The 12,586-nt window shown below is 32.1% G+C and overlaps 3 protein-coding genes across 3 annotated transcripts in view; all 3 read left to right on the top strand.

Annotated features, from left to right (window-relative positions):
- LOC135846476 (cytoplasmic polyadenylation element-binding protein 2-like) overlaps positions 1 to 158 on the top strand; it is a 273,109-nt gene extending 272,951 nt beyond the window's left edge. The window contains exon 8 of the mRNA XM_065365595.1: positions 11 to 158. Coding sequence (XP_065221667.1) covers positions 11 to 40 — 30 coding nt within the window. The 3' untranslated portion in view covers positions 41 to 158. The remainder of the gene's footprint in view (positions 1 to 10) is intronic.
- Positions 159 to 4,839: 4,681 nt separating this feature from the next.
- LOC135846405 (protein LTO1 homolog) lies at positions 4,840 to 5,942 on the top strand. The gene has a single exon (XM_065365486.1). The coding sequence runs from the start codon at positions 5,349 to 5,351 to the stop codon at positions 5,784 to 5,786; it is 438 nt and encodes a 145-aa protein (XP_065221558.1). The 5' UTR covers positions 4,840 to 5,348; the 3' UTR covers positions 5,787 to 5,942.
- LOC135846395 (probable methyltransferase-like protein 25) lies at positions 5,810 to 10,953 on the top strand. The gene is made up of 4 exons (XM_065365474.1): positions 5,810 to 6,352; positions 6,436 to 6,954; positions 7,061 to 7,234; positions 10,579 to 10,953. The coding sequence occupies exons 1-4, from the start codon at positions 5,810 to 5,812 to the stop codon at positions 10,816 to 10,818; spliced, it is 1,476 nt and encodes a 491-aa protein (XP_065221546.1). The 3' UTR covers positions 10,819 to 10,953.
- The last annotated feature ends 1,633 nt before the right edge of the window (positions 10,954 to 12,586 follow it).

Below are 12,586 nucleotides of genomic sequence, written 5' to 3'. Positions count from 1 at the left end.
CACGTTGCAGGTTCCTTTGATTCATATCTTCAGCCGTTGATGGTCGAAGATTACAACGTTTGGTAAGATATTACGTCATAGTATCGGATGCATGCTAGTTGTATTTCGTCAGTGTTACATTTTTATTATGTACAATGAAACGTGATGGTTTTCATAGCCTTTTTTTAAAATGCCCCTCGCTACTATCGCATATTATAATAGTATTGGCATGTTTGCAAAAAAGGTTACATTTTTAACTAGGTAGGTATTATACCTCTCTGGATGAATAAAGCTGCAAATAATCACGTTTAAAGTGTATTTTGATCCGGATAATCAAAATAGAGTGGATTTTTGAACATTGGATTCAAATTTTCTAATATTTTCGTCGAAGTTTAGGATGGCCGAAAATTACTGATTCGAAAATATGTAGGTAAAAAATTAAACAGAAACATTTTGGAAAATTTTGAAAAACTTGATAAATAGTTTTGAAAGTTGAAATATCGTGATTTTTAGTGCAAGTGACGTATTTTAATTTGGGAAAAATTTTAGATTAGACATGAGGTAAATATTGCAGTGTAAAATTTTGAAATATTTTGGAGATATGTAAAAATTGAATTTTTTAGCAGTGAGAATTTTTGAATCAGGCATTTTCCAAATAAATAAAATGCTTCGATAACGATTGTTGGGAGTAGGTAAGGAATTTTTAAATCAAACAATTTTGAAATTTTTAGAATAAATATCAATAATAATTTTGAAGGTTGAAGAAACTGAGTGTTTTTTGTGACAATATTTTAATCAAAGAGAACTGACTAGATAGGAAAAGTATTTCGGAGACATAATAGCCATATTTTTGGGAAAAATGAGCAACCTTTTAATATTTGATTTCTTTGGAACGGGAAAAATCTTTCGAAGAAGTTTTTAATAATTGAAAAACATGAATTTTTAAATCAATTGAAAGATAGGGAGTTTTTTCAAAATCAAAGATAAAAGAAATTTTAGTAAATTTTAGAGATTTTAAATTTTGAAAAATTTGTATTTGGATTGGTTTTTGATGGTTTTTTGCACCAGTAGGTGGTATATTTTATAATTCAAAAGAAGATTTTGATTTTTACGAAAAATTTTAGTTTAATAAATTTCAACTTTTTGAATTTAAAAAAAAAATCACAAAAAATCTGAGAGTTTCATCGATTTTGTCGGTTTTGAAACCCGTAAGATGGTGTATTTTGTGTTCCGAAACTAGAGTTTTTGAATTTACAGTTAAATTTCAATAAATTTCAAATGATGAATTTTTGGAAAAAATCAATTGGGTATGAAATTATTTTGATTTTTCAAGTATTTTAAGATTTTTTCTGTATCAAAAATGTATAAAATAATTATCACATGACAAAATTTTAAGTTTTTAGGAAAATTATACTTTTTTTAATAAATTTCGAGATTTTTGATATTAGTAGATGGTATCTTTTTATGATCGAAAAATGATGGCAAAAAATAAATGGATTTGTGTAAATTAATTTAAAAAATTTTTAAAAACAAGCCGGTGTTTTAAACAAAAAAAAACGTTTAAAACAGTTTTTTTAACGTTTTTTTTTCAACTTCAATTTCCTAGAAAAAAACACGTTTTTTTAGTTTCTCATTGGAAAAGAAGTGGAATTGACTAAACTGTATTTTTAGAGATGAATTTTGTGTATTAATTTCAATTTTTAATATTTCTGTAGCCTTATCTATGGCTATTTTATGACGTCACATCTTGAGAGTTGATGACTGGTGAACCCAAAACAAATGAATTTGTGTTTAAAACTCGTTTTAAATACATAGTTTTTTAAACAAGAGAAAAAAGCTGGTTTAAAACAAAAAAAAAACACGTAGCTCTTTTGTAGCAATTTTTTTTGCAAAAAATGAGACTTGAACAGTTTTTGGAAAAAAATTGAGAATTTTCGGATTTTTTTTGCAAAAATAAAACGACAATTTTTAGAAAATAAATAAGACTTTTAGCAATTTTTTAATATTTTTAGGTAAAACGCGAGATTTTTTAGCAATTTGGTAAAAAAGAAGAATTTTTGTCAATTTTTGCAGAAAAAATTATCAACAGTTTGGTAAAACAGTGATTTTTTTTAAATAAAAAATGTTATGCAAAAAGCATATTAATTTGATCAATTTATTAAAAAGACAAGGCTTTTTGAAAATTTTTGGCAAACTAAATTTATTGAGGGAATTTTAGGGGGAAAATGAGACGTTCAAAATTTACCATTTTTGGCAGAAAATACAATTTTGATGGAGTGTAACGAGTTGGAAAGGAATGAAAATCTGAAAAAGTTTGTTGAGATTAAAAAACAAACCGGTGTTTTAAACAAAAAAAAAGTTTAAAACAGTTTTTTTTTTGTTTTAAACATATTTTTTTTTCAACTTCAATTTCCTAAAGAAAACACGTTTTTTTAGTTTCTCGTTGAAAAAGAAGTAGAAATGAAAAAACTGTATTTTTAGAGACAAATTTTGTGTTTTAATTTCAATTTTATAATATTTCTGTAGCCTATCTATGGCATTTTATGACGTCGCATCTTAAGAATTAATGACTGGTGAACCCAAAACAAATGAATTTGTGTTTAAAATAAACACATAGTTTTTTGAACCAGAGAAAAAACCTGGTTTAAAACAAACAAAAAAAAAAAACACCTTTTTGTACAACCCTGATTTTAGTAGAAGGTAGAGAGCTTTTTGGCAGCAATTTTTTGTATGTAAAAAGTGAGACTTTTAAATAGTTTTTGGAAAAAAATTGAGAATTTTCGGATTCTTTTTTTTGCAAAAAAACGACAATTTTTAGAAAAAAATGAGACTTCTAGCAGTTCCAGCAATGTTCTGACATTTTTAGGTAAAACGCAAGATTTTTTATCAATTCGGTAAAAAAAAAGAATTTTTGTCAATTTTTGCAGAAAAAACGGGAGACTTTTGCAACTGTTTCATAAAACAGTGATTTTTTAAATAAAAAATGTAAACTAAAAGCAAAATTTGATAAGTAAATTTATTAAAAAGACAAGGCCTTTTGGAAATTTTTGGCAACTAAATTTATTGAGGGAATTTCTGGGAGAAAATAAGACGTTCAAAATTTACCATTTTTGGCAGAAAATACAATTTTAATTCGTTGATATGTATTATTAAAATTTCTTCTTTTTGACTTGAAAAAATTGGATCAAGAATCGGAAAAACTGATTTTGGAATTTTTTTTGAAAAAATCTATTTTAACAATTAAAAAATTTGATTTCTCCAAAATTTTAAAATGTCTTTAGAAAGCGTACCTAAACGTGAAAAATATTATTTCAGCAGCTGAAAATCGAGTTCAGGGTAATTCTCGATTCATTTAAGCACAATTGAGAAATAATTGTAGAGAATGCTTGTAAAAAAAAAAAAAAAAAAAAAAAAAAAAACGCACTGGAAGTGCCTGCCTGGGAATCGACCCAAATGAAAATGAGAATAATTCGTTAAACAAGGTCTAGATTAGGCCAAAATTCAATTTTTTGCAAACTCGCATCATCTTAAACGCCTTCCGAAGAAATTTTAAAATTGGAGAGATGAAAAATCGCGCTGAAGGCTCCAGATTGGCTCGAAATGATGAAATTTGAATTCGAGGGTTTGATTTTATAGGCAATTTACAGCCATTTGTGAAATTTCAACAATCATTTTTACAAACAGAAGATTTTTGATTTGTATTTTCTCAAATTTATAATTGTAGGTATACTTAATTTTGGAAAAATTGAAAATCGTGCCTACTGAAGGCTCCAGATTCAGCGAATGATTTACTCCAAATTGTGGGATTCGAATTTGAAGGGAAGGGGAGGGGAGGGGGTTAGTTTTAGACCAGATGAAGCCATTCGTAAAATTTCAAAAATTTTCCATAAAAACAGAAATGCTCGAATTTTTGAATTTTTTCCTAACCAAACAAATGTAAAATGTTCTTCAAAAAAACGTAGGTACTCGAAGTGTTCACCTGGAAATGGGCTGAAATTTGGATCAGGATAAACCCTTTGAATAGGTAGTGGCCAGTGGGTAAGCCAAAATTCGATTTTTAGCAGCCCAAAATCCAAATTCATTTCCACACCTTATGGAAGAATTTTACAATTCTGGAGAAATCAAAACTCGCGACGACGGAAGCTTCAGAAGGGCTTGAAATGGTTAAATTTGAATTCGAACTTCGAAGGGTTGGTTTGGTTTTTAAAAACTTTTCGTAAAATTCTTGATTTTTTAATTTTTATTAGAAGAAATTTTTGAATTTTGGAAAGATCAAGAATCGGGCTGAAAGCTGCTGAGTGCTGAACTGCAGATTGACACTGAACTGTGAAATTCGAGAGTATATCTATATTATGTGTCCTGAACTTTGGTCTCTGAGTGAACTCCTGACATATTAATTTTTTTAATTAATTCAAGTCGATGAAACTATTATTTATTTTTTAAAATTGAAAATATTTGAATCCTGAATTAAATGTAATTAAAATTTTATGAAAGACATGAAAAATTAGGATTAGATCGGCTCATTTAGTCATTTTTATTAAACTATTAACTATCAAATTTTAAATTAGAAAATATTATAAGAATAATTAAATTTTGAATTGAAAAAAAAAAATGAATTTGAGTTAATACTTAATAAATATAAATAAATAAAAGTGGTTGAATTTGAATAAACTTTTAACACTTTGACCAAAAGAAATCCAGAATTATTATTTTAAAAAAAAAAAATCAATAGGAACTTGACAGAGGTGCGCCGCGCTAGTGTCGCATTGTTTCTGATTGGTTGATGAAAGGTCCCCGAATAAACATTAGAATGTATTGTTGTGAAAATTGAAGGAAAATTGTTGAAAATTGCTGATAACAACGGGACCTTTCGTTAGTTCCGGTGTTTTTTACCACAATTTCCTAGAGCGCGACAGTTGTCTTGTCAAATCCCTATCATTAATGTCCTCTTTCTTTAGCTCTTTCCGTTCATAATTCACTGCTCGCGGTTCGCAGTACTGGGCAGTACTACTTTCACGCAGATTCAATCTGATTTCTAATCCGAACGAGCAAACTCGTTCAATTTTGATTCCCTTTAATGCACGTTTCAAACAAGCACTGAACAAACGATCCACAATGAATGAACAAATCGTTCAATTCACATCCAAGATTTGAGTGAAAGAATCAAGATTCATTTCAACATGTGACGAGTTATCTTATCAATTTGGAAAAATGATAACAGACTTTCACACGTTTTAATAGTAAAAAATATCATAAAATCATACACCACTAAAATACTTGCAACTAAATCGTACATCTCGTAATAATTCCCCATAATTCCCTCCATGTACTTCGCGTTTCTCGTCGACCGATAACCGATAAAAGTGCCCATGCAAATTACAATGAACGGTGAATGCGCGTCGAGAACGAGCGAAATAAACGATATATTTGACGCGATCGTCTTCAGCGAAGAATCCATCGTAAACGAAGCGTTCGAAAAAGGACTGGACAAAGGTATAGAAGAAGCTCGAGCCGAAGGCTACCATGTAGGATTCCATAAAGGGATCGAAATCGGCAGCGAAATCGGTTACTACAAAGGCATCGTCGATACCCTGCTCGCACTTTACAACGACCAACAAATCGATCTCTCCGATAAAGTATTATCAATCTTGAATAAACTCAAACCGCTTCTCGATACGTTTCCTCGTTTCAATTGCTCTGAAACCGATATCCTTCAACTCAAGCAGGAAATCAAGACACACTTCAAGCAATTCTGCTCGCTGATGAAATTCAACGGTACGTTGACCGAGAAAAGCTTATCATTTTGAAACCGAACGAGGCGGAAATAAAAATGGAACTATTGAAAGAAGAATTGAATCGTGTCGTGGATTACGTGGCGCCTTATTTACAGCTGGCCAATTCGCATACGGTCGATTTCATCGTGAATGACACGTGGCAACGAGTTATACCCGAAGAAATAAGAATCCATAGCGATCGCATCGAAGTACACGACGTTCTGGATGCGTTTTATCGCAACGATTCGTCTATTACAAACTTAATCCAACAATTTATCGAACAAGCAACCGAACACGAATTGAAACATTCACGTTACTTTAAACCCATCGATGAACTAAATTTTCCCAAAAATGGATCCAAATCTTCGGTCAAGATAACCGAATTCATGTCAGCTAAAAAGTTACACGAGGTTGAATCGATGAGCCAGTTCGTAGCTGATGTGGCTTCGCTATCTAATACATCGTTAATCGTAGACATAGGCAGTGGTAAAGGTTACCTGACTTCTGTTCTCGCTCTTCAGCATCGTTTCAAAATCCTCGGTATCGATTGCAGTCAAACCAATATCACCGGAGCTACGAAAACCACCATGAAATTAGAAGTAATCACGATAATATAATCTTCGACCTGAAAACAGAATCACATCAATTTGTTAACATTAATCGTATGTATTTTTGTTCGTAGAAAAAATGGAAAGTATACCAAAGACGATCTCAGAACCTTACCAAGGAGAAACCTCCACCAACCAATCAAGTCGCCAAAGAACCCTGCTCGAGTAACGAAGAATACCACAATAAATACAAATGGAAATCCGCCATCGTTGGAGATCTATACAAGCAACGAGTTCAAAGCATATCTAAAACCACCAACATGGATGATATTTTATCCGAAGAGTATCCTCGAGAAGATCACCAGAACGTGCTCTTAGTTGGACTACACACTTGTGGAAATCTAGCTCCGGCTTGTTTAGAATTACTCGTCGAGAACCGTAATCGAATCAAATCCATCGTGAATATAGGATGTTGTTATCATCTGCTAGAAGAGAAATTCGTCTCGAATCCGGACTGGCTTAAACGTAATTCGGTCTGTGGTAATCCTACGTTTCCTATGAGCGAATATCTAACCGAACGAAGATTTGCTTTGGGTAGAGATGCTAGAATGTGTGGTACGCAGAAACCGATCAATTTGAAAGATTCCGATGAGGTTTGTTGATCGGAAATAATTATGTAGTCTGGAAAAATAAAATATCAATTATTTGATGTGTGATTAATGTTGATTCTAAAATGAGGTGTATTTTTTCTGTTTGTAGATCACTAATGCGACGAAACCGTTATTTTATAGAGCTCTTCTCCAGAAGCTGATGATCGAGAAACTCTCAGCCGATGATTTTCCTCAAGGAATGACCGGAAGAATCGCTCATAAATGTAATACGTTTCGAGAATACTTAACGAAAGCTGAAAAGAAGCTCGACGTTAATTTACAAGTAATAAAATAATCGACTCGCATTATTTGAAGTTGATTTTTATCAACCATACACCATACTTGAATGCTCGTATCATAATTTCGGAACTGTGAATGTTTTTTTTGTACGTTTTGTCATTGGAATTGCTTTCATTGATCCTGGTTTCGAGAAGTTAGCGAGAAACGAGTGAGCAAAACATTTCAATGCGGAAAAAAATTAAATGAACAAAAAAAACCGGTGTTAATTTTGAAAAATTGAAATATTTAGTAACTTTTTGGCAAGTTTTGAAAACTAAGCGAGACTTTGGCCAAAAACGAAATTTTTGGGCAATTTTGGAAAAAGTATACTTTTTTAGCATTTTTTTAAAAAAAAGTAACATTTTTTAGCCATTTTGTTCTGAATTGAAATTTTTTGGTAATTTCATAGCAAAAGCTTGACTTTGAAAATTTTAGTAAAAACCCAGATTTTTTTGGTAAGTTAATTATTGACAAAGCAAAAAGATACTTTTTCGCCATTTTTGTCCAAAGAGCGAGCATTTTAGACAATTTTTGAAAAAAGTGAGACTTGGAATATTTTTGCAAACAAACGATAAAAATTATGTACCAGTAAATTTAAAATGGGATAATTTTTGACAATTTTTTGGCATTGGGCAAGAATTGACAATTTTAACCAAAAGCAGCACTTTGGCAATTATTTGAAAAAAAGACTTGAAAAAAAGCTTCGAAAAATGAATACGATTTTTTGCAGTTTTGCTAAAAGGTGAAAATTTTTGTCAAAACCAGCCCCACCCCCCACCATAAAAAATAATAAAAAGAAACCAAAATTGAACCCTATAATTTGCATTCCAGCATGAGACTAGCACGAAATTTTTTAAACCGTACAGAGGTAGATCGAAAGATAAGGCAAAAATTTATCATCTGTCAAATTTTCAAGTGCTAAAGTGATTTTTTCGATTTTTGGTGAATTTTTGAGAATCCAATTTAGGCCATAAAAATGAGAGAAAAATCAAAATTTCACCAAATTGACCAAGAAAGCTGAAATTTGGGATATACCCTATTTTCGACATGCCAAATCGATTGGAAACTGTTTCAAACCGTTTTGAGCAGTTCTGGAGCCTCCAGCAGATTTTTGAAACTCGAAATTCCTACAAAATTTCATCAAGTGGAGTTGGAAAGCCGAAATTCATTCTGCAAACTAATTTCAATACGCTACGAAGTCGACTGCAGGTGGATTTCAAGTGGGTTTGGAGCCTCCAGCGACCTTTTGAAAATTACTGGAGCCTCCAGTAGATTTTTGAAACTCGAAATTTCCCAAAATTTCGTCAAATGGAGATGGAAAGCCGAAATTCATTCTGCAAACTAATTTCAATACGCTACGAAGTCAACTGATGGTGGATTTCAAGTCATTTTGGAGCCTCCAGCAACTTTTTGAAAGGTTGTATGGCGTTTTTCGGAAAATTGAAATTTCCAAAAAGTAGCTGGGAGCTTCAAAACCATCGAAAACCATCATGCTTAACAACGTTTGATAAAAGGTTGCGGGAATTTCAAGTTTCAAAAATCTGGTAAAGACTCCAGTAATTTTCAAAAAGTCGCTGGAGGCTCCAAAATGACTTGAACCCACCTGAAGTCGTCTTCAGAGGGTGTTAAAATTGGAGTGCAGAGTAAATTTCGACTTTCCATCTCAGTTTGATGAAATTTCCCAAAGTTTCAAAAATTTACTGGAGACTCCAAGAATTTTCAAAAAGTCGCTGGAGACTCCAAAATGAATTGAACTCACGGGCAGGCAGTCGGCTTTTCAACTCAATTTGTTCAAGTTTTGTAGAAATTTCAATTTTCAAAAATCTACTGGAGGCTCTAGAATGACTTGAAATTCACCTGCAGTCGACTTCATAATTTATTAAAATAACCCCAAATGCTTTTGATGAAATTTTGTGGAAATCTCAGGTTTCAAAAATCTACTGGAGGCTCCAGTAATTTTCAAAAAATCGCTGGACGCTCCAAAAGACAGTAGTTGTAGAGTAAATTTCGGCTTTCCAACTCGATTTGATGAAATTTTGTAGGAATTTCGAGTTTCAAAAATCTGCTGGAGGCTCCAGAACTGCTCAAAACGGTTTGAAACAGTTTCCAATCGATTTGGCATGTCGAAAATAGGTTGTATCCCAAATTACAGCTTTCTTGGTCAATTTTGGTGAAATTTTGATTTTTCTCTCATTTTTGGCCTAAATTTAATTTTCAAAAATTCACCAAAAATTGAAAAAATCACTTTAGCACTTGAAAATTTGGCAGGTGATAAATTTTTGCTTGATCTTTCGATCTATCTCTGTACGGTTTAAAAAATGTTGTTCAAGTCTCATGCTGGAATGCAAATTATATGGGGTTCAGTTTTGGTTTATTTTTATTATTTTTTTTTTGGGAGGGGGGCTGATTTTAGAATTCTCATTTATTCCATTTCTTTATGATGGAAGTATTTCAATCTGTATAAACATTTTTCATCAGGACAGAAAGGAATTAATAAATGACCCTAAAATACGTCACAAGCCAAAATTTAAGATTCCGAAATCCATTTTTTGATTTTTGGCGAATTTTTGAAAATTTCTGGATAAAAAATGAAGAAGAATCAAAATGTCACCTTTTGGTAACAGTTTCGAACCTTTTTAGGCAGTTCTGGAGCCTTCAGCAGATTTTTGAAGATTAAAATTTCCACAAAATTTCACCCAATTAATTTGGAAATCTTAAACTTTACTTTACACCTCAATTTTAACGTATTGACTCGATTTGAGAAGGTTTCCAGTCCTTCCGAAGCCTCTAGCAATATTTTGGAAATTCCAGATTTTCACAAAATGCCTCGAATGATTTCCAAATGAATTTAGCACGTGTGTCGACATCATTTTATCAAAATTGCTGAAGTTTATTTCATTTCGACAGATTTCATAATATTTTTAGTAAGACTAGAAATTCCAAAAAATGTCTGGAGGCTCCAGAACGTCTTGAAACCATCTTTGTTAAAATTAAAGTTTTAAGTCAATTTTAGCTTTCCAACTTCATCGGGTAAAATTTTCGAGGAAAAATGACTGCAAATTTCAAAAATCTGCTTGAGACTCCAGATCTGCTCAAAACAATTCGAAACTTCTTCCAGTCGTTTCAAGAGTCGAAATTCGAGTATTTCAACTTTCCAAGTGAATTTAATAAAAAATTCATGACCCTGATTTGATGTTCAAAAATTCGCCAAAAATCTAAAAATGTACCTAAAACACCTCGAACGATGAAGTTAGGGGTTCCAACGCACCACACCTTAATTAGGGGAAAGTAGACGTATTTTTTTTTTAAATTAAAACTGAATACTAATTTTATCATTTTTTATTACAGGTAAATGACCAAGATTTGGATTCGTTCGTTGAACAGAACACCCTGCATTGGGACAGACTGAAAATATTCTTCATATTGAAATCAGCTCTATCACCGGTTATCGAATCCATCATCCTATTAGATCGATTATTATACCTTTTTGAAAACAATATTTCCAATGCTTTCGTCGTTCGACTTTTTGATCCTGATGTGAGTCCAAGATGCCACGCCATTGTCGCCTTGCCTCCATCTCAACTCTGATGAAGCTACCTCAGCTGCGATCCCTGTTGCAAAAACATCGTAATGGTTTCTTTTTAATATCATATATTGATATGATAAAGACAGTTGTTCGATAAATTTCGAAATAAATTCGTGATTTACGAGATGAACAACGTGTTTACCTGTTTAATTTTTTTTTTTTTTTTTTTTTAATTTTATAGCGTGAAAATCAGTTCAAGGAATCTTCATCGATCGATCGATAGTCGAACATTTTAGTTTTTCTAGTTCAATGGAGCAAGTCCAAATCCTTCCCCCCCCCCTTCCCTGACAATCCTCTCAGACAAATGTTTTTTTTAAAGGGGTCATTTTAAGGAACATTTTAAAGCAAACTTGCCAAAAAAAAGTTGACCTTATCAACAAAATGGCGGCTATTTTGATTGACAGGTTAATCGAAATCGCAGATTTTATTTTCCAAATTTGGACTCGCGCAACATTTTTTCAACTGGACAAAGCTGGATCGAAAGAGCACGCAAAAATTCATCACCAGCCAAAATTTCAAGAGAAAAAGTGCATTCTTCGATTTTTGACGAATTTTTGAAAATTAAATTTAGCTGCCAAAAATGAGAAAAAAATCAAAAATTTTCCCAAACTGACCTAAAAAGCTGAAATTTGGGATACATTCTATTTTCAACCTGCCAAATCGATTGGAAACTGTTTCAACCCGTTTTTTGAGCAATTCTGGAGGCTCCAGTAGATTTTTGAAACTCGAAATTCCCACAAAATTCCATCAAATTGGAGTTGTAAAGCTAAAATTTATTCTAAAAACTAATTTCAATACGCTACGAAGTACTGCAGGTGAATTTCAAGTCGTTTTGGATCCTCCAGCAACTTTTTGAAAATTCCTGAAGCCTCCAGCAGATTTTTGAAACTTTAAATTTTCACAAAATTTCATCAAATGGAGATGGAAAGCTGAAATTTACTCTACACTCCAATTTTAACACCCTCTGAAGACGACTTCAGGTAGGTTCAAGTCATTTAAGGGCCTTCAGCGACGTTTTTGAAAATTACTGGAGCCTCCAGTAGATTTTTTAAACTTGAAATTTCTTAAACATTAATTTATCAAATGGAGTTGGCAAGCTAAAATTTACTTCGCAGACTACATGGATGGTTTCAAATGGTTTTGAAGCTTCCAGCTACTTTTAGGAAATTTCAATTTTCCAAAAAAACGTCATACAACTTTTCAAAAAGTCGCTGGAGGCTCCAAAACGACTTGAAATTCATCAGCAGTCAACTTCGTAGCGTATTGAAATTAGTTTGCAGAATGGATTTCGACTCTCCACCTTAGTTGATGAAATTTGGGAGAAATTTAAAGTTTCAAAAATCTGCTGGAGGCTCCAGTAATTTTCAAAAAAAGACGCTAGAGGGCCTAAAATTACTTGAACTCACCTGAAGTCGTCTTCAGAGGGTGTTAAAGCAGGGGAACAAAATTTTTGAAATTTTTTTTTCATGATTTTTATTTTTACAAGTTGAATTTTGACAGAAAATGTAATTTAATCATTTTTTTCTGCTTTTGAACTGAGTAATGAATTTTTATGCAAAATTTAAATTTATTAATCATTGTTTTTCAGGCTTAAAATACTCATAAACATGAAAATATTGAGTAAAAAAAATCGCTATTGCAGGTGGGTTGTAATATTTGACATCAGAAACAATAATCTTCAATTTTAGGTATGAAGGTTTTCGGTTTACGTGAAATTTCAGCTTTTTTCAGAGAAAAAAACTTTGAAGGCAATTTTCTCAAAAGTTGAGT

The sequence above is a fragment of the Planococcus citri genome, chromosome 1 (assembly GCF_950023065.1).
Source record: "Planococcus citri chromosome 1, ihPlaCitr1.1, whole genome shotgun sequence".
Lineage (NCBI taxonomy): Eukaryota > Metazoa > Arthropoda > Insecta > Hemiptera > Pseudococcidae > Planococcus > Planococcus citri.
Note: the sequence above shows the minus strand (reverse complement) of the source record. Positions and strands in the feature narration are given on the sequence as shown.